Genomic DNA, 22,311 nt, shown 5'->3' on the forward strand with positions numbered 1-22,311 from the left:
ATTGTTCTGAGAATCTTTCAGAAATGAAAGAGCCTCAATCATTAAGATAACCGATAGTCAAGCCTCTGATTTTTCATTGTAATTTCACCTCTCTCTGATATATATATATATATATTTTTTTTTTTTTTTGCGGTACGCGGGCCTCTCACTGTTGTGGCCTTTCCCGTTGCGGAGCACAGGCTCCGGACGCGCAGGCTCAGTGGCCACGGCTCACGGGCCCAGCCGCTCTGCGGCATGTGGGATCTTCCCAGACCGGGGCACGAACCCGCGTCCCCTGCATCGGCAGGCGAACTGTCAACCACTGCGCCACCAGGGAAGCCCTGATATATATTTTAACTCTTTCTCATATTCTTCCTGAATACATTTAGTCCAAAAATTTCTGACTCACAACGGGCCATACAACTGTATAAATTAGTTTGAAATCACATGTAGTTTCCTATTTAAAGAACATCCTTAGAAATTGCTCAAGTAAATGTTTTAGAATTGCTAACTTAAAAGTCATCTCGTCATCTTATTCTTCTCTACTTTTTCTCGTCCCCTCTTTCCTCCACCCAGTATTCTGTGCTACTAAAGCAGAATTAGAGGAACAGTGATTGCATTTGTTAAGGAAATCAGAAGCTAAAATTCATTCGCTCATTCAGCAATTTTTTATTTGTTCACTTAATCACCTGATTATACCTCTTATAGCAAAGATAACTGAAATTTGTGTTATATCACTATTGTTTACCCAAATTTGCCCAAACTTCAGGCAAGTGGACAGACTCCCAGAGACCTAGCTTGGTTGGGGGGTGTGAGAGGAAATTTCTGTACTGCTGTCAACCCTTGATCACAAGCCAAGTCCTATTTAGTGATAAACATTAGTTTTGATAAGCATTAGTTTCCCTTCTATGACTACACATCATAAATACATACATACACCAAGCTGAATGTCTTAGCAATCCAAAAGTGAGATGTGATGGGCTGTAAATGTTGGTGCACTGCTAACTGTGCTACTTTGAGCAAATCACTTAACCTCTCTGAGACTCAATTTCTATGTCATTGAAATCAAAGCTCTATGATATAATTATTCTCCAAGAGAAATGGGTTAACCAGCTGAGAATGATAATCACTTTATTCCAGCATAAAATTCATAGTCCCAAGGTTTTTCCCCATTGTTTAGTCTTTCATAATGTCCTTTCTGGAAGTGTTTTCTTCCAAAATACTTTGGGAAGCATGTCACAACTCAGTTTCTACAAGGTCAATGCAACATATATTTTCTATTTGTGGAAATTTCTCTTTTCTTACATTGTATAAATAATCAACCTAAAAACCATTCCAACTAGTGTGCTCACTACTTTCAATTTTTGAAACAGAATACTGAATCTTTTGTTTATGTGATGGGAAGTTTCATACAATTGTGGGTTTATCTCAAATAATGCTGTGAAAACACTGATACTAGAGAAAATAGAAACAGTTTCACTGCTATCTTCATTTTATCTAATGAACACAGAGGAAAGGCTCAGGTCTGAGAAAGGAAAGGTCACAAGCTAGAATCATAAGAGGGCTATTTGTTACCAATTTTCAATAGCTGCAGTTTGGTTAAGGAAACTAAGCTGGAATGTCAAATCTATTTAAGACATTTAAATGTATTACGATCTTTCATACAACGAGTGGTTATCTGTCATCAGGTTCTTTATGGTGTTTCATACATTATCACAGTAAGTTGCAAGTAGGTAGAAATAGACAGAATTGCATGCTTACTAGCCAAGCCAAGACACAGAAAGCTATTGGTGTTATATGACGTGGACTGAACTGCTGCTAAGCCCCCAAAAGATCAGGCTGGCAATGACACAGGTCCCAGACATCAAATTCCCAGATAGTGGTTCATTTTGTTCAAGGCATCACACACGGTGTTCAAATCGCTGCGGAGGTCCTGCACCACGTTTTCAATGCTCCTGGTGTCTTTCAGAATTTCAATACTCTGTGTGTAGGGATTGAAGTAGACTGAGAAGGGACGGGTAATTGATTTTGCAAAGTCCCTGCAAAATAAACAGCAAAGAGAAGGATATGGGATCAATCCTCACTGGTTCAAGAGACAGAAGGAAAGAACAGAGCCAGAAAAATTAAGTTATTTTCTCTAGATGGAAGAAAAATAAATTTACCTCATCTTTTCTTTGGCTTCTTCAAAACTTTCTGAAACAAAGTAGGCTTCCTGGAAGGTGGTGATAAGGCATTCCTGTAAGCAAGTTGTCTTTGGGTCAAAGGCTTTCACACACGCCTTGTCAGAAAGAGCATGCTGCAAAACACACCGCAAAGCCCGTTAAACTCCAGAACGAGGCGTTCCAAAGCGCCACCATGTCACATTCCTGCAGCACGGCTCCATCATTTCACAGAACTATTCAGCTACTCATCTACCATGAAATATGGCACTCTCCCACGTGCAGGGGAAATTGAGTGTTAAGGGGTTTTTTGTTTGTTTGTTTGTAAGTCTGTTAGTTGCTGAGGGAAAAAAATGAGACATGGCATTATTTTATTTGTTATCAACAAAATTCATACTGAAGGACAGTTCAGAGCTGTAACCCCATAGAAATGGAATTTTAGATCTATGCTATGAATAGAAGCAGGAGAGCACAAATATGGTCCTAAATTTATTGCTATAAGCAATGTACTGAGATTTCCCTTAAATGGCAAAAGTAATAATTACCTGCATGGAGAGGTGATGGGGACTCTGACTGAACTATTTGTGGACTCATTGCGAGACATTTTGAGGCCAGGTACTGTGTACCAACAGAGGCTGGAGTAGGCCTGTATATTCAAGGATACGTGCGAAGCATTCGTTTACCTTCCCCCAAGCACAGCAGAGAAATATACAGCAAATAAATATTGCCAGGCGGGGAAAAAAAAGAGCTAGTATTAATAGTTATAGTTATGCCCACAGCAGGCATTAGGGAAACAGGAAAGCCAATGTAATTACTCTTTGAACCATCATTAGCCCCGTTCAGCTCACTACATGACTGGCACTAAGAAGAGCAAGGAACAATGAATGATTTTATTCTCAACATAAATTCAGGGATGCTAAAAGTTAGCGCTCATTTCCTGCCAGGTGCCACCTGCCTATTTATAGCCCCTGGATTGACAGTTCTCACACAGAATATGCCTAAGAATCACTGAGGAGCTTGTAGAAAATGCAGATATGGGACTTCCCTCGTGGCGCAGTGGTTAAGAATCTGCCTGCCAATGCAGGGGACGTGGGTTCGAGCCCTGGTCCGGGAAGATCCCACATGCCGCGTAGCAACTAATTCCGTAAGCCATAACTACTGAGCCTGTGCTCTAGAGCCCGCGAGCCACAACTACTGAAGCCTGCACGCCTAGAGCCCATGTTCCACAACAAGTGAAGCCACCGCAATGAGAAGCCCAAGCACCACAACAAAGAGTAGCCCCTGTTCACCACAACTAGAGAAAGCCTGTGCACAGCAACGAAGACCCAATGCAGCCAAAAAAAAAAAAAAAAAAGAAAAGAAAGAAAATGCAGATACCCAGGCCTCAATATTATTTGGTAGGTCTGGATAAATCCCAGAAATCTGCATTTTAAAGGCATCCAAAGTGATTCACACACAGATGGTTGTGAACTATATTTTGAGAAATAACCCTCTAGATTCTCTCTTTCTTAATTTAAAGGGTAAATTAGTTGGGAGAGAGAGGCAAAGAGAGAAAGGGGTAGCAGAAACAGCCTTGAACTGAGAATTAGAAAACTCGGGCTCTAGTCCAGGCGTTGCTATTAACTGGGTAACCTTAGCAAATGATTTCACCTCTCTAGGCCTCCGTTTCCTCAAGTGTAAGTGAGAGGTTTGGGCTGGGTGATTTCTGAAGACACTCTATTCCAGTCTCTGGATTCCACCCAAAGCACTTTTCAATCTCTAACTGCTAAGATTTCCTGGAGAAACGCTGAAAAACCTTTCCTGTTCAGTATTCTTGGTACATTCCCCCAACAATTTCAAAATGCATGGAATGATTTACAGCCTTCCATGAAGAAGGCTACATAGTTCCCTAAGTTTGAAAATGTAATTGTGAACCCAAGGACTGACAGGCAAGAGAAAGGGCACATGGTCCTACCCTGTGTTTGATTTGCCTTCCCACAAAGTTCCGTTGTCCAGATCAATGCATATGTGAATCAGGGAATGCAGAGGGCCCCTTGGAGTGGACTCATAGTTTTTGGCCCACAGAACAACTTCACTTTAAGCGGAAGGTCACTACACCAGCAAATGCATTTGTGCTAGGTTCAATGCAGTGCAGTGAACATCAAGGGATTTGGTGTTCCACATGACAAATAATTCTGTCCACATTTTAAAAACAATTTCACAGTTTCAAGAAACAAAATGTGCTTTGATGAGAGCTATTGCTCCTCTGCAAAGAATAGGCCCCCTACTGGCTTTCAGAGCTATTAGTTCCTTTCTTCGCAGCCACACACTCTGGGTGCGTTTTATTTAGTATGTTACTCTAATTGTCCACTTATCCATCAGTACATATGAAAAGGAGGACAGTGACTGACCCAGAGTCCTAGATGTTTCCATGTTCTCAGCCCCGCATTCAGGGGCATGGCAGAGTGGGAGCAATATAGACTATATGAACATTTAAGCCATGACTCCCTCAGGGCTTTCCAGCTGAGCCAGACTTTTCACTACGTCAAGGACAAGCAAAGGAAGAGGGTGAAACTTGTCTGCTTAGGTCTGGAATGCTGTGATAGGACATTAGCACCCTCAGCGGTCACCCTGTGTAGAGGATACCTCCAGAAGATGTGTATGTAATAACAGAGACCGAAATCAGTGTAGTTTTAGAAAAATGTATCATGTTATGATTCTACTGGATACTCAAATGAGCTCATTTCATCTTTTTAACAGGTAAATGGGATGAGAGTGGATCAAGAAAAAGCCCAGAGGGCAGGGTGCTCTGCCCCAGACTTCAAGAAAAGTCAGTGGATTCACAGCATATGATTTGAAGCAAAGACCATCAGGTAATATATCTCACGCTTGCCTAATGTACTAATCAAAAGGAAAACGGGAAGCTCACTGTTCTAAGCTCTCAACAATGCAGTCTATCCTCAAGATCCTGCTGCGTCCAATACCTGGTTACGTGCCGGGGACCTCTCCATCCATGGAGCATGGGACCAGTTCTCTCCCTTGGCTGTTACAAATATGGAAATGATAATGGCACCCAAGGATTAGCCTGGAGAGAGCCCAGAGTTGTGGGAGCAGCCACGGAGTGAGGCCAACAAATGAGGTGGTGATCACACCTGTAAGTGGTCTCATTTACTGATGGGGAGCTCTCTTGTGTGATGAATGCCAGGAACATGCATGCAGCCCATGAGGGCCGCTGTTTCTGAACACTGAAGCATAGCTCAAGGGCCATAAAATAGCATTCATGTCTTTATTGATTCCACTGTCCAGTGGAGCAAATTCCTACTGAGTTTGCTTCTCAGCTCCTATCCATGTCTCTCTCTAAGCGACCTTGGTTTTAGGGAGCAGCTATCATGCCCTCTCCTCTATGTCCAGAGTAGCTTCTCTGTAAACATTGAGCCAAACTGCTTGATGTCCCTAGAGAGCTTCACGGTGAACCCCTTCCAAAGTGTTAACAGTCTGATATCCTGAAGTCTGCAAGAATTAATCCAACTTCCTGCAGAGAGAGGCTTTATAATGCTGAGAGAATCTGGCTGACAGTTTTTTACTCTCAAGCCATTTTTAAAGTGCAGGAATACTTGAGAATCACCTCTCGTCTACATGCTCTCAAAAAGGACTGTTTTGCATTTACCCATAGGGCCAAAGACAACAACCCAGGACTTGGAGCCAGGAGACCTAGGTTCTAAACATAGCTGTCCCACAGGTTTATCAAATGAGTGAAAATTCCGCAGGTTAAGATGCAGTTTCTTCTTTGATAAACTGAAAAGGTTATATCTACATGAATTCTAAAGCTCTTCTTGCAATATGATTTTAACAGGGCCTGCAAATACACAGCTCTCATACCACCATCCCCTCCCTCCACCCCAACCAGTGTAAATTCACCATAGCAGCCTTTCCCACTGGGCCTGGGCATGGCCTTCCCAACAGAGATGGCCGTTACCAATTAATTGGCTTTAGCACACAAATTAAGACTTATTTGCCAGTTCCAGTCTTTTAAATAAAAAATCTCTTTCAACATCAAAAATTTCCCAGAACCCAATTAGCTTCTACATGATCTGGGGCAAATTATTTCACCTCTGTCAGCCTATTCCTGTGTGAATCTGGAAAACGGAAATACTTACAGTTATCTATGATCCAGGAATATGGTGAGAATTAAAGGAGGCAATACATGGAAAGAGCCTGGCACATGGGACGTGTTCAGTAAATTATGTTGTCCTTGCTACTTCAGTCTCCAGATGATGCTTGGTGTACATATGCAACCAGCCACACCTTCTACCATTGGTACAGCTCCTCTGGAACCCATCAAGAAAAGAAGCATGGCCCTAGCTATGAGGCTGCCAGGTCCTAGACCGCAACAGTTCCTGTCCTGAGTTCATCAGCTCAAAAATCTTCCTTCCTTCCAGCCACCTGTCTTTGCAATGACACAGAGTTATTATCTCACCTCTTCTAGATGTAAACCTGTGATCCTCACCCTCTATATTAGGACTGGTTAAAGTTAGGAAAAAAACTCAAGTGTGAAGTCTAGATAGTTTGGGCCCTAGATTCTGAATAAAAATTTGCATACACTCACACTACAATCATCCTTTCCCACGTCAGAACAACAAATATATACATTTGTATATGTATGTACGTATGTGTGTCTATTAAATTTTTGAACCTTCCCCGAATGTTCTTCCTGCTAACCGAGCACAATGTAGTAGCAACATCCCTATTGCCAAACTGGGTGATGGTGGCATCACACTTCTTTTCATCAGTGATGTTGACAGTTTCAGCAGTTTGAATAAGCTGCAGGAGGGAGGGAACAAACTCGCTCTTCAAGAAATCCCAGTGTAAAAGCCAAAGACCCTTCTCCGGCTCCCAGTGTCCGGCATTTGCTCTGTTATTACTAACAGTGCTACTGCAGGAAAGGAAGAGGCAAGAGGAAGGGAGCTGTGAGCCATTGGAACGCAAAAAGGTGTGAGAGCTCAGACGCTCTCAGAGTCCCAACTCCAGCCACCCGCTGACATACTGGATGACCTCAGGGAACCCACGGGGGCCTTGGGCCTCTTCTCTACAGCCTGGCAGTAATTCTCACCACCTCACAGAGTTGCTGCAAGTGGTTGTAAATACAAATGATTGTAATAAATGTAAGGCTGTTCTGTGAAGGCTGATGAATAGCTCTATAAAAGCAGTACAATAAATTCACCATACAAGGATATCCTAAAACTAAAGCCAAAATATAATAATAATTAAAATTTTAAAAACCACCAGTTTTGTCAAAACCTGAAAAGCAGAACACGTGTATTTGTATGTAATATTCCAGCAACTCCTATGGGGTAGGTGCTAAAGCCATTTACCAAAAAAATCTAATCTCTGCCCTTAAGGAAACAAAGAACTAGACTTCACCCTAACCCATGAAAAAGGAGAGATTGCCTTTTGCTTTGAGATGGATTAACTTTTTGAGATAAGACTCAGCCAACTCATCGATTAGTAATCAGTTGCTCACCACCTCCTGTGAACAAGACCTCCTCACTGTTGCTTCTCCAAGGGAACTGGATTCAGCAAAGACCCATATTCATCACTTTCTTAGACCTTCCCTTCTAGAGACTCCAAGTTTCTTGAAATCTGAACTTTCAATTTTGAGTTTGTTGAATAAAATAAATGAATGAATGAGTGAATAAAAATTTTTTAATGAGAGACTTACATAGTTAGGTCAACTCTGAGATAGAGAGAAAAAGAACATTAAAGGAAAGACACATACTAGACTGTGGGTGAACAGCAAGCAATTATTCTATTCTCAACCTTTTGTTAAAGTCAGTTTTCCAGATGAGCTAGCTCATTACTAACTGCTCCCCACAGTGGTGAAGGCATGGAAAGGCCCTTCCCAAATACATTTTTGGAATTCATAAAAGTACATCACCGAAAAAATAATTAGAACAAGAGAGAGAGCAATCATTGTTGAGATTTTTTAAAAATTGTCTTTATAATTATCAGATTTATGTTAGATTTTATAAGCATCTCCATATTTATTTTTTTCTCTCTTCAAAGATAAAAAATAAGCACTGTCAAAAAATAAGAGGGAAAAATGAAAGCTATCCTTCAAACTATAGATACAGTACTTGGAAGTGCTTGGCCAGCTCTGACGTGCAACATTTACACTCTGAAAACTCAGCCTCTTAAAGCACACATTTTAAAATGTGTTCAGTTCAAGGAAAGAAGATGAACTGTGCATAGTTATGTAAAAATTATAAGGACTACACCAAAACCTCCAACAACTTACCAGAGACCTACATATGGCCTATAACTGGAACAGCAAAAACACATTTTACCACAAAAGGTAACTGTGTTCAAAACTGTAAGTGGGTTTGCACAGGAATTATTATAATGCTATTAATAAAGTTATCCCCCGGGCTTCCCTGGTGGTGCAGTGGTTGAGAGTCCGCCTGCCGATGCAGGGGACACGGGTTCGTGCCCCGGTCCGGGAAGATCCCACATACCGCGGAGCGGCTGCGCCCGTGAGCCATGGCCGCTGAGCCTGCGCGTCCGGAGCCTGTGCTCCGCAACGGGAGAGGCCACAACAGTGAGAGGCCCGCGTACTGCAAATAATGATAATAATAATAAAGTTATCCCCACCTGGGCTCAGAACTATCATTTGTTCTTCCAAATAAAAGTTGGACAGATGTATTCACAAGCGCTGGGGGAAGGCTCTGGACGCTGACACGGAGCGGGGCAGGGATGGGGTGAGGGTAAAGCTAAGACTCTAAGGAAAGGTCTCATGTTACGTATTCTCTGTGAACAGTCAGAAGACATTTCATATAGAAGGAATTTCTGAGTTGTAAAAATGGTCTAAAGTAGCAATCATAGGAGTGTGGAAATTTGGGAATGGAAGAATGCTAGCGACCAGAGGTGGTGGACCAGAACAAGGAGATTCGTGGCAGACGATGCCCTTCACATGTTTCTGGCTGATTTCCATTTCCAGACAATTCGGTCCATACCAATAGGAACAAAAACAACAGATTCACCCCAGTGCTGCCTACACATGCCTCATTAACCAGACCAGAGGACCCTGCTGAAAGTTGGGGCAATAAGAGAGACTTGTTTCTTTTGTTTCTGGTATCATTTATAAGCCCTCTGAAGAGAATGTAAATAGATGTAGCTCAAGAGCTACATAATTTTCTGACTAATTCTTTTCTCAGGGAAATCAAGAAATAATCTATAGAAGACACGGGTCTTACAGACATATGACATCATGCTATTGCTGTGGGCTTTGAGATTAACCCCAAATGGATTTTTTTGTTGTTGAGAATTTAGTAAAAAAGAAAAAAAAAAAAAAAAAGAAAGAAAAAAAAAAGAAAAAAATTTTTAACACATTACATCAGGCTTTTGTTACATTAAATATTATCATCTATTCCAGCCAGACAGGGCCTCAGGCAGCTCCCTTAATGGGCCAGGCTTTGAGTAGAGCACACACACTGCTACGTGCTGACTGATCCAGCATCTCATCCATCCCTTATTCATCCTTCCCACTCCTCCAGCAACAGCGTGGGCAGCAGGACCCTCATCAGGAAGCCTTCCCAGGCATGGGCTAAAATGTGCCAGGCACATTTGTCACACTGTCTGTATTATCTTGGTCATTTATCTCCTGCACTAGAATGTAACCTCCTTGATAACAGGGATCCCAGGCAATAGGGCCTAATGGTCAAGGGCTTGGATCCTGGAGCCTAGACTGCCTGGACTTGGGACCACCTCCAACACTTATTAGCTGTGTGACCTTGAACAAGCTCCTTAATGTCTTTATACCTCAGTTTTCTCATCTGTGATAATGGTGTTACTTATCCCATTGGGTTGTTATGAGAATTAACTGGGTTAATATGTTTAAAGCCCCTAAAATACTAAAGTCTATTTAAGTGTCTTTTGAGGCAGTTGTTATCTTCTTCATATTCTTATTCTTCATCATCATTATTTGTCCTTGTATCCTCAGTGCCTGGCATAGTACATGGTGCATAGTAGATGCTCAACCAAATATTTGTGGAATGAATGAATGAATGAAGTCATAAAGTGAATGGACTCAATGAAACTACAGTTAAATTGCATCTTTCAAAAGTACAAACATCTAAAAAGTTCCAGTAATCATATATATCCCAGTTACATTATGTAAGGATAATAAATACTCAAAATAAAAACCCTAGGATCATCCATAATCCTGACCTTAGTCTGAATAATCAAAGAAAGATTAAATTATTTTCAGTACCGTTTCCAGATTAGATATCACAATGCATTCTAAATTCATCAAAACTTGCTATCCCCCAGTGGTATACAGATAGCAATTCTTAAGTAACCAGAATATTTAAATGATCAGAATGCCCCGGACTCCAACATTTCTGAATAAATGATTTTTTAACTGTATCTTAAGGCAAAAAAAAAAAAACAGCATCCCTTAGGCATCACTACACATATTAGATACCTCTTGGACCACATATTTAGTTAGATTTTTTTTTATTGTATATGCCCATAAATGTTTTAATTTACATTAATTCTGAAGAAGCTAAAATAACCTCTAATTCTCCTTTGGGAAGCAGATGCTGGGGAATCCATGGGAGCCATGGTGATGACAGAAATGAGAGAGGCCAAGCCACCCTTACAAGGGAATTTCAATCAGTAGGACCACTGCTAGCTCAGTGCCCAGTTTTCAGCACTAAATTTAGGCCAGTCATTTGTTACCCAACATCTGAGCATACATTTGTCATTCCTGTTGATTCGTGCACATGGCTGCTCATCCATTTGAGTCACACCACAAACCCAGAAAGGCATGACCCATTTTCAGAAGTGCAAAAAGTTAGGTCAGCACCCACATATGAGGCACCAAATCCCCTGTACTAAATATTCATGGGGTATCTGCGAGTAGAGAGACTCAGACAGACAAATCAATATCTTCCATGACCTTGAACCAGTTTGCTCGGGAAGGATATTTGCGTTTACAGCTTCATACCTTTAATTCTCCAATGGAGGAAAGCAGTCCAGCTCCATATGCCCGCAGCTGCCCTTCTTGCTTGCAAAGGCCAAACTCAATAGTGAAGAAATAGCACTGAAAAAGAAGTGGACACACAGCCAGTGAAATGGGCAATAAGTTCTTCTGTAAAATAAAATGGCACCCAAAATAAAATGGTGCACTCTGCATAATTTCTTCAGCACTGTCAATTAAAACGCATTTAAGTCAAGAAGATTTATTGACATTTATTGCCTAATAATCCCTCCCTAGTTTAAAGGTAAATGGAAAAAGTATTAACTACTAAGAGTCTTATGCTTCCTGGATTCAGAAACCCTATGAGTCAAATCATAGTCCTTGCAATGACTCTAAAATTTAAAAAAACACAAATTCAGAAAGAATGAATATGTCACAGTGATAATGCCAGAAGAATATGCTACTATATTTAATAAGTTGTGGTTCAGTAGCACCGTGTAAATGTGGAAAAATAACTTGGAATTCAGTAATCCTAAACTGATTTTTGCAGTTTGTTTATTCATTCAACGAACATTTGTTGAGTACCTACTATGCGCCAATGTTTGGTAAAGAATTGTGGTGAAGAAACCAGGAAAGAGCAAGAAAACAAGTATATACCTACCAAATTGCCACTTTCTTAGCGAAATCTTAAATGGATACCTACGTATGCACTTACATGTATACATACTTATATACATATACATTAAATACATATAGCAAGAACGATTTCATTGGCCCGAGTTTTACCATCATCAACTACTACAGCTTCCCCAAGATATTTAAATCTACACTTGCTTCTGTTGAGTTCCTAGGAAATCAACCTAGACAGACAGAAATCTCTGTACAACCAAAAAAACTCATGACGCTCTTGAGAGGGGCTGAAATTACACTATCTGTGCTCCGAGAGGAAAGTGAGAAGCTGACAGTGAGCAATAAAAAATTTCATCAAATTAACACTGTCCTGCATTAGTGATGATGGAGCAATGAAGGGGTTGAGAAAGAGAATGAAAACATCCCTGAAAAGGAGCAGAAAATACTAATTATTTCTAGCCCATGGCTATTTGCTCTATTTTTATCTGGAGGTTAAGATGTCCCTTGGTTCTGGAGGGTTTTATATTTTTATTATGTGTGGACGATCTCTGAAGTTGAGTGGTCAATGCTCTGTAGCCCTGGGCTGGACCCGAAGGCCTGGTCATTCCAGGTCATGGAGCTGAGCCTCCAGAGGCAAAATTTCCTTTCTTGATTCATCTCCCAAAGAGGTGAAAATTACAGCCCTTCCTACCCTGTCACCACCCACAGCACCCACCGGCACCCCCTCTTACTCTGTTCTGACTTGCCTTTCTTTTCTGTCCCATCACTTTTTTGACATGGTCTTTATGTATGAAATATACTGTTTGTCATCTGTCTCCCCTCACAAAGCCATGAACTCCATGAGAGCAGTATCACGGTCTGTTCATCTAGAACAGAGTTCCCCAATCTCAGCAGTGTTGACACGTTGGGCTGGATAACTCTTTGCTGCAGGGGGCTATCCTGTACACTGGAGGATGTTTAGCAGCATCCCTGGCTCTGTCCCCTAGATGCCAGTAGCACCCCCACCCCCACCCCATCTGCAAGCGACCAGACATTGAAAAATGTTCCCAGAGGGGCAACATCACTCCTGGCTGAGAACAACTGACACAGACTAGCGCCAGAAACATAATAAGGGCTCAATAAATATCCGGTGAACAAATAAACAAACAGTGAATGAAGTATTTCTAGATTAGGCTTTTTGTGTGACAGCAGGACATGGAGGAAAGACACACACAGGGAGGCCTGAGTCCTAGTCTTACCCCTGCTTCTAATTAGCTCTGTGACCACAACCTCTCTGGGTTGTAGTTTTCCTGCCTATGACGTCTATTCATCCATCTACTTATTCTACAGACACTCCTACAAACCTATTATATGCCAGACTCCGCTCTAGCAGAGAACAAGGGAACAAAGTTCCCCAACCCATGAAGCAGGTATGCTCCTGGGATGAGACAAGTAACAACAACAAAAATCAACATACAGGATGAATGTCAGGCGAAATCTGCTATATAAATCTGCTATATAAATAATAATATCATGTAAGTGTCAGAGAGCAAGCAGAGGATACGGCTGTTTTAGATGGAGGGATCAGGGAAAGCCTCTCTGCAGGAGTGATCTTTAAGCTGCAACCTACTTGAAAATGGCCCTTTCTTTAAGAAAATGAACAAGCCAGTTGTACAAAGACCTAGGGGAAAGAGTGTTCCCAGCAAAGGAAATAGCAAATGCAAAGGCCCTGAGGCACGGATAGATGTGTATTTCCAAGGGTGTCTGGGAAGCTATTGGAAGGTTTTAGGCTGGAGAGACATGTGTTCTGATTTCATTTCCAAAAGATCACGCTGGTGCTCGGTAAAGAATAGATTATAGGGGGCAAGGGTGGAAGCAGAGAGACCAGTTGGAAGGCAGTGGCAGTCAAGACAAGGGTGATGAGCGACTTAGAGGATGACTTGGGCCAGGGGTAGCAGGGGGTTGGGAGAACTCAGTATCACAGAGGCCTCATGAGAAGAACCAAAATAAGAGATGTGAAGATGTGTTGAAAAGTTAAAATACAGAGGATGAAATGTACAGCATAGGGAATACAGTCAATAATATTGTAATAACTTTGTATGGTGACAGATGGTAACTAGACTTATCATGGTGATTATTTTGTAACGTATAGAAACAATGAATCATTACGTTGTACACATGAAACTAACATAATATTGTTAAGTCAAATATACTTCAATTACAAAAAAGAAAGAAATGTTAAAATACAGCCCTCAAGTCTGTCCTCCAAAAAATTTTGCACAGTCCTGGGCATGGTGGAGAAGTGATCATAGAGTCATAGAACATGAAGCCTGGAAGTTCAGCCTCTTACTTTACCAAAAGGAAAACTCAAGTTTAAGGAGATGAAGTGATTTACCCAGGACGGGTCTAGATGGTGATATTTAAGAGATCTGGAGCTCAGTGTTTTATGAGCTCAACATCTGTCACATTTTAAAGTTTCCAGGTAAAAGATTAATAGATGCATGATTTTTTCCTTACCACCAAAAAACTGGGGAAATGAAAGGCTAAATCAGGAAAACCAGAATCTCAGGACATCTTCTTAGTGTGTCTTTGGGTGATTTCTCTAATTTGTATTGCATTTATAGCACATGATGTGAAATCCTTGGAGCCTTAACATTGAATACAGAAGAGTTTGTGAAAAAATGTGCTCTCACGTTCAAAAGCCTCCAGAATAGTACACATATGGAGCCAGCTACAGGAGCATTTAGGTCAGCCTATTGTGTGCATTTTAAATTTTGCTTACGTTATATCAATGCGTACATAATGCACGGTCATGGTTATGATCCAAATCAAAGCAGGCTGAGAGAGTCCCTGAGAAAATCTGGTGCACCATTCTCACGGGCTTCCCCTAGATCTGGCATCCCGTCCTAGTGTGAGGCAGGAATTAAAAGGTCTGCGTCAACTCGGCTAAAAATTCCAAGGTAAATCTATCAGTGTGTCTTCGATCCTTGTGCTTCTAGAATCAGGGTAACCTCAGAGGGAAGAGCCACTGGCTGTCTTCCTTCCCGTTGCTTAGAATGCTCTCTGGCCCCATCCCTCATCTGGGAATCCTTCCAGAAACTCTGACCTTACACAGTTCCATCTGCTCATTCCCTAACTGTCTTTCCCTCTGGTTTCCTGCTGTCCTTGACCAAGGAATGAGCCTAGATGCTGCTTCTACAGCCTCCTCTCACCAGAGAATTAGACCTTTCACCTTGAGATAGCTTTCCATTTGCGGCTCCATGTGTGGCTAACAGATAAAGAGGGATGATAAAATGAACCTGAAGCTCAGGTGTTGGCAAAATTTGAATTATGGACTTGCTCAGGATAATTTTTCTCTTTCTGTTTCTAATGCCTCAAAATGCATAAGGTATAGACCTCAAAATGCAGAAGACCCTGGGCACGATCACTAATGGGGAGGAGGGGGCAATTGCACATGTTTTCTGCCTGGTTTTAAGTGCAAAGCCTACTTAGAGTTGGACTGAATGGCCCCTGAAGACCCTTCAAAATTCAAGGGTAGCTAATTGCTTCTTGAAATTTTAAGAAAATATAATTTGTTTTCCTCAGAGCACTTGCCATATGTGGATCTGTAATATATTCCCAAGAGATTTACCAAATAAATATCCTACCTATTATCAAAAAAAAAAACCCACAAAAAAATAAAAAACCTGAGCCCTATAAGAATTCCTGTAAAAGAGGACTGCAGAGTCTTGGTCACTAATGTCTTTTAAACAGAAACAAACAATAATACTAAGATTAACACCTCCCAAATTGAAGGGTACCTTTCAGCAAAGCTGATGTTCATGAATTCCAAGTTCTACATACCACTAATTATAAGTAATTATTTATAAATATTTTATTCGAATATAATTACATATAATCATTAACTGAAAACCAAAACAGGAATTATATATCGGACCTCTTCCCTAGAAGAAAAGCAGAGTCATTTTACATAGTCATGAAGCAGAAGAAGGTCTGAGTGACGATCTGAAATCCAAACACGGCTGTGGAACACAGCCACAGGATGAGCTAGCAGGGAGCGTGCTTAAGAAAATGAGATAGGTCGCCCAATGCTGCCATCTTCCGATCACTACTGGTAGTGCACCACTCTCGCAACAGTTCTGGCCTAGCCAAATGGACATTGTGAGAGCAGGAAAGAACATCGTCCAGAGACACTGAACACACCAACAAAATCCACCTGGTCCCACATAGTGATTTACAAAAGGACACGATGCAACATCCTTTTTACGTTTGGTGTTAGGTATCTGAAGCTCTTGCTAAGGCACATACCATACTCCAATTAAAGAGATGTACACCTTTTTCAAATTCTTGGTGAAAAAGAAATTTATTGTTCCAATTTTCCTCTGGAAGGGTCCTGTTGCCGCCTCCCAGTTCCCCAACTCTCTGAATCCTTTGAAATAATTATATCACCTCTTCCTGAGAGTCAGTCTGTATTCTTAAATTGGATTAAAATGGTGCGCAAAGTCCTGGGAAGACAGCCAGGTATCCTACTTCTTTTACTTTGTCTGGGAAAGTGGTCTATACACATCATTTAATAAATGCCTGAGCGAGTGAGTGAGTCAGTGAGTGATGTATATTCTCTACTGCCTTCACTAAAAATATGATCTTTTCAAACTGATAATGTATACTTCTAAGTAATTGCATACATACATCATTCCACATCTAGAATTCCATCATCCACATAGGCAGGACAGACAGGAACCAAGAAGTTAGCAAAGAATGTCGGTCAGGCCCTCACCCAGACCCCATTTATCCTTATCTAGTACACAGTTCAAATAAACTTCAGTTATGTAGCTTCTAAGCCCACACCCTAACATGAGAGGGGATCTAGAAAAATATACCAAAAGCAGATCCAACAACTCAAAAAGCACAGAAATACAATATTTGGTGTTTGACTAAACAACCCTAAACACTTCCATACTTGAAGTTTTCACTAAACAACAGAATTCAATCACGACAGTAAGACATCAAAATAATAGGAAAACTTAGCCAGTAGAGCTGCAGTTTAACAAAGTGTTCGCACATATGTCATCTTACTGCACGTCTGCTCCCTTCCTACTAACTTGATAGAGTAGTTACTATTTTTTCCATTGTACTGATGGGAAAGCTGAGTCTCAATGATCAAGGGATCGGCCCAGATTCCTCGAACCATGGTTGGCAGAGCTAGGAGTCAAACTCCAGCTTCCTAACTTCAGATCCCGCCTTGTTTCCTCACCAGCAAGTGCACTTACAGGTGCAGAGCCACTACCAGCCCGTCAAACTAGCACAACAGTCCCTGTTGCTGAAATACTGAACTACTTCCAGAATGGGTATAAATAGCTATGACTCCACACTCCCCAAGTGCCCTCAGCCAGACACGCTGCCCCAGCCCTCTCCTGGGTTCTGTTGCCCCTACCCTCCCCAGCACCATCACTTCTTCATGATCGAGAAAATAAGGTCTCAACACCCATGAAGCTGGGGCCTAGAGGACCCGGCTCCCACACAAGTGTGACGAGTATCGTTCTATTTGGTACCCATGTCATAACAAGAGGATCAGTCCCAGAAAGGAAGAATGCTATGCAAAGATGTTCTTACACCAGGGATCTGCACCTCAGTAAGTGCAGATAAAAACACAGAAAAAGAGCCATGTGTCTCACAGCCTTCCTTTCTCTAACATCTTTCCATCAAACAACTAGCACGTCAAAGAATACACTTGAAAAATTGTTGAACCAGTGAAGAGGGTCCAAGATCCCAACCCACTCACTCCTCTACCATGAATCCCCAGCTATTTGAGTTTGGATTTTAGCCACATCAAATTTCAGCTTACAAGCAGCAAGTACCTTCTCACCTTTGGCCACAATTCCCTTAATCTTGATTAAACTGCAAATAATAATAGGATTGGAACAGAAATGAGGCTTGATAGCTAAGGGGGAAACTTTGAAATAGAACTGCTAAGGCAATACTGTACAAATCCACACTGGGAAACGAAAGTGAAAATGGAGGCTGCCCTACTTAAGCCATGGAGGTCACCACTCAAATGTCACAAGATAGAAAACTTCTCACCAGACATCAATTTTTGCTGTTGTTTCTTTGACCATTTAAACTGCCAGGAGTCACACATAAAGCCAAGTCACACTAGGGTGCAACGATTACCCGCTGGGCTTTGTTTGCAGAGTAAGGGTTACTGGCTAGAGACATCCTCTGGAACTGGGCTTCAAAAGATAGCAGAAAGGGGGATTTTGCAGGCTTCATTAGTTTACTCTGGGCTACTCCTGTGTGAAACAAAAATGTAAGAAATGCTAGAAACTTAGAGCTGGAAGACATTGGTTTTTTGCAGTCCTGGGCTATAGCCGCTCTGTAACCACTGGCCCCTCGCACCCCATCTCGAAGCCTCCCCTTGGCCAAAGGAAGCCACCCGCTCTGTGTTCACAGATTCGAGGGCCAGTCACTGTCTAGATCCTAGGGATTATTGTTCAGATGCCTTGCAGGATTGTCTCCACACTCATATTTTCCACGAGCCTCTAAATGAAAACCACTATAGCTCTTGGCAGGTCACAACTTAATCAATACACTTTTAAAATTTATACTTGTTCAATTCTACTGTGCCGAGCTCTACTTGAGATTACAAAAGTACCTAAAGATACGGTCTCTATGCTCAAGAAAGGTACAATACAAACGGGTAGACAAGACTAGTGTAAAAATAAGAGCAACAACAGTAATAATAATGTCCTGCTGTTTTAATCCTACCATAAATTTCTGTCAAATTGCAGTGTGCTTATCTGTCTCAGAAGACCAGGAATATGAAGTTTATGTTGGACTTTTTGAAGGATAAGTGGGATCTCAGAGGGATTTCAGGAAGACAGGAAGTTGTTGGAAAGAGTAATATCGAGGGGCTGGGGGAGGGGAGTGATTTCTGGGAACCCAAAGTGCAAATCGTAGGAAGTTAAAGGTAAATCAAAGCATAGAATGGACCAGATCACAGGCTCCACTTGAATGGTAGAGACCGTCTCCTTCTTCAGGGGTTCTCCTCAAGCCGAGACAGACAAAAACAAGTTGAGAAAAAGAAGAGGGTTGGGATTTGAGTATGTTCTGTCTGCTAGAAAACAAGGACCCTGAATTGTGAAAAGAGCAATTAAGAAGAGCCATGGAATGAATTAAAATGTAAAAACCTAAGCTCTAAGGAAACATTACGGCAATCCTTGTGGAAAACTGATCATCACAGATAAAAGGCACACCCGTAGGGAGAAAAAGCAGCGTCAGCAGAAGACAACTTTTAGTGAAGAATACATTGACACAGGCGATTTTTAGCAGCACTGTTTTAGTCAGGACTTTTCTGGTTGTTTCTTAACTACCCTTTCCTATATCTTTTTTGGTTGCTTTCAAGAAATGGATGATTTGTTTAAGTGCCCTCTGGCCATTTCAGTTTTATTGCCCCTTCTTCAGCTTATCCGAGAGCATTTTCAACTTCAAAGGAGACCACCTGCCTTAGTATCATGTAACACTTACTAGTTTTTACATCAGGCTTTAATGGTATGTTTTAATTTAAAAAAAGACAAAGAAAAAAGAAACATCTCTCATCCCTTTGCCCCCTGCTCATGGACTAACAGAATGGCAAGCATTCACTTAATATCAGGGCCACCTGAGCCGTTGGTCCACCCCTAAAACTCAGACAGGATCCACTCTAAGACACTCCACCCCCAGGGCGTAATGTCAGGTCACGATGGCCATATGGTGGCCCAATTACAAACCAGCCTAGAGTACAGGTCCATAGTTCATATGGCAGAACAGACCCTCAGGGACCTTAGGGCCCCTGCCTCCTCCAGCCCCCTCCCTCGCTTTTGCCCACCCCCCAGCGCCCCCCCCGCCCCCCGCCCCCAGGGAATTTCACAATTTGCAATTGTGCAGATGGACACTCTCTTTTCAGCTTCCCATCTAGGCCTTCGCACACCACCCTTGCTCTGCCTGCGATGCTCTTGTCATTACTCAGCCCCTTTGCAGAATTCCTGCTGGTCTGCCAGATGAGGTGCCCTTCTTCTACCATCAGTGTTGTACTTCCAGATCCAGAAAGAAATCTCCAGTCTTCTTGCCTCTCCCTCCACCAGACTCTGAGGTCAGGGAAAGGGTCTGACTTGTTTTCATTGTTGTTTCATGGCTCGTCTCTAGCCCCCTGCCTGACATGTAGCAGGTGCTTAGCAAATATGGAAGGAAGGGAGGAAATAGTGAAGCAAGAAGAATTTCCCAGCAGGCTAAGCCAACAGTGTCCATGCCAATCTTCCAGATCAGTAACTACTACCCTCAGCACATTTTCCAACATTACAGACATTTTGAAAAGATGAAAACCCCTCTACTGTAGCCATCAAATCATTTTTTACTTATAGCTTCAGAAATAGATCAGTCCCTTGACCTCTCTCTATGCCCCATTCGACAAAAGCCAATGGGCCTCTGAGCCAGTAAGGAAGGGGGGAACCGGCCTTCTCGCAGGCCTTCAGGAGCCAGGATGATGGCTGATTGGCAGGTATCTCCTGCAGAAGCTCAGCAATCTTGTGGTTAAGTGGCTTCGTGACAAGGAACAACTCTGAAAAGTCGCCAATTCTGACATCTGGATCCTCATCCAAAAACATAAGGGGGAAAGTTTTTCAGTTTGCTGTTTCTAAGACTGGAAACGAGTCAAGAAAAATGCTAACTATGCTTGGTTGGGGTATGGGGGAGTTTGTGATCAACCCCGCCCTTGAAGTGCCTCACTGCCCAGACTGTTCAGAATTAGCACCCACGAGGAATTTCTATCAGCATCCCTGCCGGGACCTTCATTTAGCAGATGATGACACATGAGATCAGACAGATACTATTTTCTCCTGGAGATGAATTTGGGAGATGACCACCCGTCCAATTCCATTTTCCACAAAAGTCTGTGGCTCTTTAAAAAAGGGCTTTAGGAATACAAATAAGCTTCTTTTTAATGTCTTCTGAACCTGCAGGTATTTGGGTTCACAAATCAAAAGCTGGTCTCATATTCAGAATTACTGCCTGGACCCTAGATGTAGTGCGTGAGCCTCCATAACAAAGCGATTCACAGAGTTTGGCCCTTCTTGTAGAGAAATTCCATCTTTTATCCAAACGACCCTTTGTTGAACTTACTGTATAACTAGCTACCTTGAAATGGCTAAACTTCACTCCGAGGACACAGACACACACACCCCCATCATTTTCGTACCAGGTGCATGGATCAGCGTTCCGTGTATATATGTGCTTTAATCTACTTTGCACAGAAGACCTACTGAAGCAAACGCTATAGGTTTGGAAGTGCCCAAGAACTGACTTTTATAACCTAAGCAACTCTGAGCTCCTTGAAGGAGAAGAAAACTGATGAACACATTCTCATCCATTCATCCTTTGGCACGTTTTAAAATGTTCTGCATCAAATCACACATTCTCCCCAGATGTGGTGATTTTAAAGGTCAGCTCTCGAATGCCTGTATGAAAAATGAGGTTCTCATTGACTCCCAAGTAAGCTGAGGGTCGTCACCACCACTTCTAGAGGGTCGTTTTATTTTTATCCCTGTGTTAGGAAAAGCAGCGCCCTCCCAGACACTAGGACTAAAGAGCTGGCATTTGCTTACCTATTTATTTCCAGGCAAGACCAAGAATCTTGCAAAATGATTGTATGTCTGAAAACTGGAGAGAAAAGTACGTTTAACAGGGAGAGCCATTTTTACCACCACATTGCACTAAGCTGTCTTCTATAATAAGCTTTTATTAATGAAGTCATGTTTCTTTTCCATTCACTAACCAACACCACTACCATCATCATCTCTCACACTCAGAGTCAACACTAACCATCTATATGGGTAAATGGGGTTGGAAAGACTTACCTATGAACTGGGGTCCCTGTGACAACAAGGGTCTATAGGTAATTGAAGCTCTAGATAGAATTTCAGCTCAGCTGAGCTCCCCTACCTCTAATCATCACTGCCAATGACTGAAACCTACACTCTACCACTGAGCTAAACACCTTACATCATGCTCACCACAACCCCCAGAGGCAGGCGAAGTGAAAGTAACATAATATGGTGGTTTGAGAGCTTGACTTTGGAGCAGAAGACCAAGGTTCAAAGACAGGCTCTGCCATTTCCCTGACCTTAGGAAAGTTACCTAGCCTTTCTGAGCCTTAGGTTCCTTGTCTGTAAAATGGAGAAAAATAAATGAATAACTAACATTCATTGAATTCTTATTATGTCCCAGCGCTAAGTCACACCCCCCATTTTACCAATGGGAAGACTGAGGCTTAGGCTGAGCTACTTGGGCAAGTTTGGGGGCAACAGAGCTGGACTGGAATCAGTTGTGCCTGACCCCCAATGTCCATGTGGTTTGTACTACACCATCTGGTTTGCCTCTGTTCTCAGCGACTGCAGGCCCTAGAATTGATGTTTATGTCACCTTTGTGACAGCTGAGCTTGGTGTGCGTCAGGAAAGATAGGGGCCTGTCTAGCTTGCCTACGGTCATCCTGGCCTGGCTTGCACTGGGTTAGGTGCCTTCAAGCTAGGGTGTGGACCCTAGATCAGTCAAGTAGCACATCAGAGACCTACCCGGGG

The 22,311-nt window shown here is 42.1% G+C and overlaps 1 protein-coding gene across 1 annotated transcript in view; it reads right to left on the reverse strand.

Moving 5' to 3' along the window:
• Nucleotides 1–556: 556 nt before the first annotated feature.
• TPH2 (tryptophan hydroxylase 2) overlaps nt 557–22,311 on the reverse strand; it is a 104,279-nt gene continuing 82,524 nt past the window's right edge. The window contains exons 10-12 of the mRNA XM_032647183.1: nt 11,122–11,217; nt 2,142–2,275; nt 557–2,018 (exon numbers count right to left, since the gene is read on the reverse strand). Coding sequence (XP_032503074.1) covers nt 1,844–2,018; nt 2,142–2,275; nt 11,122–11,217 — 405 coding nt within the window. The 3' untranslated portion in view covers nt 557–1,843. The remainder of the gene's footprint in view (nt 2,019–2,141; nt 2,276–11,121; nt 11,218–22,311) is intronic.

The sequence above is a fragment of the Phocoena sinus genome, chromosome 10, assembly GCF_008692025.1.
Source record: "Phocoena sinus isolate mPhoSin1 chromosome 10, mPhoSin1.pri, whole genome shotgun sequence".
In the NCBI taxonomy this organism is placed as follows: domain Eukaryota; kingdom Metazoa; phylum Chordata; class Mammalia; order Artiodactyla; family Phocoenidae; genus Phocoena; species Phocoena sinus.